Source organism: Solanum dulcamara, chromosome 12, assembly GCF_947179165.1.
Source record: "Solanum dulcamara chromosome 12, daSolDulc1.2, whole genome shotgun sequence".
NCBI lineage: Eukaryota > Viridiplantae > Streptophyta > Magnoliopsida > Solanales > Solanaceae > Solanum > Solanum dulcamara.
In genome coordinates, this window is record NC_077248.1 from 62,186,607 (window position 1) to 62,190,883 (window position 4,277).

At 32.9% G+C, this 4,277-nt stretch overlaps 1 protein-coding gene across 2 annotated transcripts; it reads right to left on the reverse strand.

Annotated features, from left to right (window-relative positions):
- Positions 1-1,671: 1,671 nt before the first annotated feature.
- LOC129876726 (uncharacterized) lies at positions 1,672-3,852 on the reverse strand. Of its 2 annotated transcripts, none has more exons than XM_055952217.1 (3): positions 3,767-3,852; positions 2,586-3,161; positions 1,672-1,982 (listed from the first exon to the last, which is right to left on the reverse strand). In XM_055952217.1, exons 2-3 carry the CDS (start codon positions 3,031-3,033, stop codon positions 1,810-1,812), a joined length of 621 nt encoding a protein of 206 aa, XP_055808192.1. In that variant the 5' UTR covers positions 3,034-3,161; positions 3,767-3,852; the 3' UTR covers positions 1,672-1,809. The 2 variants fall into 2 exon arrangements, with proteins under 2 accessions (XP_055808192.1, XP_055808191.1); XM_055952216.1 differs by having other exon boundaries at positions 3,548-3,846.
- Positions 3,853-4,277: the final 425 nt, after the last annotated feature.

Below are 4,277 nucleotides of genomic sequence, written 5' to 3' on the forward strand. Positions count from 1 at the left end.
GCCGCGCCAGGGGCCAAACTACTGAGGCTTGTTCCTGGCGCGATAGTGGCGCGTCGCACCACTGCGGCGCCAAGCCCAGTTTTCCAGCAAATGCAACCCAGTCCTGAAAATTCCTGTTGTGCTAGTTCATCTTAGGATCGTCATATCTTTTGACTCCGAACTCCAAAAGTTGCATTCTTGGTGGCGTTGGAAAGAAGACTCGACAACCTTTAATTTGGTATGTCGTGGGCCACCCAGTTCTTTATATCTTAGGAGATATGGTCGTTGAAGTTGACCCTTATACTAACTCGTCCGAAAACTTAATCGATTGGAGTTATTTGGACTCGACTTGGTGTTAGAGATCCCTTATGACCCCTAAATACATCTAACACACTTCAAATACTTAGGAATTAATCCTAACTCATGTGTAGAATTACAAGTCCTCCGGTCCGAGTCTACCCACACGTGAAGAAATGTTCGAGTCTTTGCGAAAAAAATTTCGGGATGTCACAGTTCGCCAGACCCAAGATGACTGAATTTTATGGACGGAGAATTGTACAGGGGTTTCTCTTCTCCATCACTGTTCACGGGAAAACCATTCATCTACTGGAAGATATTTCTCGGATTGTGGAAATTTCAAATGAAGGTTGGGATCACTATATTAAAAATGAGTGGCCACCACTGGACAACATGGCTTAAACACTTGTTATTTCTCAAAAATTCTCTGGTAAACCAACACTTTCTCAGCATAGGCGAGTTCTGAAAAGGAAAATGTCTCCTTTGCATCAACAATATTTTGATGTTGTTCACAAAATTATGGTGCCAAGGAAGGAAAGGAGAATTGAGGCTAGTTATTTTGATTTGACACTGATGGAGCTCTTGGATACTGAGGTCAAAATCAATCTACCTAGTTTGATTATTAAGCATGTGGAGTGAGTGCTTGTCAAGAATAAAAATGGTCATGCTCTTCCCTATGGCTTTTGGCTTGGCCAAATCTTTGAAGACTACTTTGTCTCGGTGCAAGTTTGGACTCTCCAAACCACAAAGGATGTTTGGGAAGAGTGAACCATATCGTTTTACCTGTTTCTATGCTCAGGGCTCCTCCCTCTCTTCAAAGGCTGTAGGTTGTTTTGGATGCTAAGTCTGCTGAACTGAAATCTGTTCGAGTGGTTTATGAGACTGAAAAGGGGTTCCTTGAGACAAAGATTACTGAACTAGGAACCATTGTTACTAAAGAACGTGTTGAGCATGTTGAAACCATAAATGGAGTTTAGGGATGATGAAATTTACACAAATCTTACTTTAGGATGGAAAAACTATTTTCGTAGATCCTCGATTTTTTTAAAACAAAATTGAAAAAAATGTAACAATAAAATAATATGTTAAGAATATTAAAGAAAAACACTACGAAAAGTAATTCAGGATGAGTTATAAATTTATTAATTTGAATTTTATTTATATTTGTTTCTTACTCATAAATATATAAATTGACAGTAATTGAAACATTGGGTATAGCCAAGCACAAGAACTCATGATTAGTTGCGCCACTAAACTAAAAGTCGAATATTACATAAGAACATATAACTTTAATAGCAAAGCAAACACTTTTTTTTTTGTTGTTTATTTCTCATTCGATGTCATGTATTTATATTGATATTTGACTAAATTCAAATTTATATAGAAAAATTCAATATTAAAAATAAAATGCTATCTAATAAAAATGACTTTGTATCTAATAGAATTCGAATTCGGAAAATAACAATGTACCACAACATGAAGAGTACTCAGATAGGGGTGGCTGTCTTCCAATAATTATTATTATTATTATTATTAATTAGTGCTATAACTCCATTTGTCTGAATGAGCATTAGTCATAGAAGAAGCCCCAGAACCACATTTGGCCACTGTCCTAACACTCTCTATTAGTGCCTCTGTACGTGCCTCATGTGACAAAATCTCTGACAATTGTTCAGGGCTAATAAGTAATTTCACTTTCCACACACCTACAAGTCCAAAATTCAAAAATTTTGTTAAATGTGTTCAAAATTCAATATGTAAAGGGTTCGAAGTAAATAGTCAAAATACATGATGTTGACTATTAATTTAGGTATAAATTATTCGAAAAAAATAATTAAAAAAAACATATTTAAAACTATCCGAATAGTACTACAAGTCAACTTAGCTAATAATTTAAAGTATTTTTAAAAATTGAGAAAATTGCGGTTAAAAAAAAGGTTTGACCCAATAGTAATACTTTCATATAAATAGGACAGAGGAATTTATCTATATAAATCTCCCTCTATTTCAATTTATGTGAAGCATGTTTTCGAGTAAGAGGGCAAAAGTACTTAACTTTGATTATGAATTTGGGCATAGATTCTACAAATATTTAGAATGAAATATAGAAGATTACACAAAAAGTTGTACAAGTCATGAACATATAGATAATGGTTTAAAAATATCAAAAAGTTTTAAAAAATTGTAGTAGAAGGAAAAATTGTTTGACTCTCCATACAGTATACCCTGCACATAAAATTGGACAAAGCGGCGAGTCATATTTGACATATAAAATACACTTATTTTTCGGAGAAGGGTGTTCAATTTACCTGTACTATTGTAGGTAGGAAAAACCTCAGCTTGTGATCTCTTGAGCATCCTTTGATTATCAAATGACATCCTATAAGGTGTTGGTTGAGGTAAATTGCTTCTACTACTACTATTACAAGTAGTGATATCATCATCACTTTTTTCTTCTTTTTCATCTCTTATTATTCCTCTTTTGGATCTAATAATAGGATGGTTTAATAGAGGAAGGAGATAGTATGATTCACCAGCATGAAGTTCCTCATTAGGAAAAAGTGGTGGAGTGAACATGTCATGGCTATGATAAATGGCATGGCCTGGAAATTCATTAGTGATGCAATGGGCTGTGATGGGTGCATATAGCTCCATGATGCCACCATTAGAAGTCACCACTTTTATCATCATCTTATTATTTTCTTCTTCTTGATCAACTTCACCAAAACCAAACCCCTTGAACACACAATTCCCCATCTCAAGAACCTAATTTAGCAAGATTCTTTGAGTTATATGGATTTAACTCCAATAAACCGAGTTACCAGATATTTATACTGGTGGAAGGCAGGAGGTGATGACAGTCAAGCAATGTGCACAAATTGAACCTAATTTAGCACAAAAATTAGGATTAATTCTTGGATATATGCTTAATACTTCGATGAACAAAGTTATCAGATATCTGTGTAATGGTGAAAGATAGCAGACAAAACAATCAAGAGATTCTTGCAAATTGAACCACATTTAGCGTGCTACAAATTAGGATTTTTGGAGATATATGACTATTATTTTAATGATCAAAGTTATCAGATATTTATACTAATGAAAGATAATAGATAAAACAATCAAGAGATCGATTTGAACCTAAATTAGCATATATATATATATATATATATATATATATATATATATATATATATATATATATAAATGGGGATTCTTGGAGATATGATTATCACTCAGATGAACAACGTTATCAGATATATATACTGACCGTTGAAAGGTAGCATATAAAACAATTGAGAGATCAATCCGAGCAAATTGAACGTAATTTAGCATACTACAAATTAGGATTTTGTACTGGTGAAAGATTGCAGGTAAATGTTGAAAAGAACGACTATGGTTTTCTGTTTTATAGATAGCAATATAGAGGAGTCATTGGTAAGAAGTTTCTTGAGAGTGAAGGAGTTCTTTTCTTTATGGAAAAACATACCAGAATGTATCTTATGCTATATGGCGTTAATAGTCAATCAAAAAGATACAAGTATGAAATATGAAGTATCCTTTCCTTGATCATGGTTGCAAATTCTTATAATAATATTATGTGAGTAGTGTTTTGCTATATATATAAATTGTGAAGTGGTGGACCAACTTATGTTAGCTATCTAAAGAGACAAAAAAAGATGTGTGTGAATTATGTCAAAGAATTTTTATTGGTGTATAATAAAGGTGGTGAGGTTACAAAAAGAATTATAAAATAAAAGATAATTAAGCACTTAATATTTGTTTGATGATTCTGTACCGTTGAGATTTACCTTGATAATGAGTAATTAAATAAGAGTGATTTGAAGACGTTTTATTTTTGCTTGATTAGGTAATGAATTATCTTAATCATAAATAGATGCTACAAAAAGATTGTTACATTATTAGTGTGATAAAAACGAAAGAAACAAATTAAAGTAATCGAATTCGGTGCTTAATTATTAAAAAGGGTTTAGATTTTC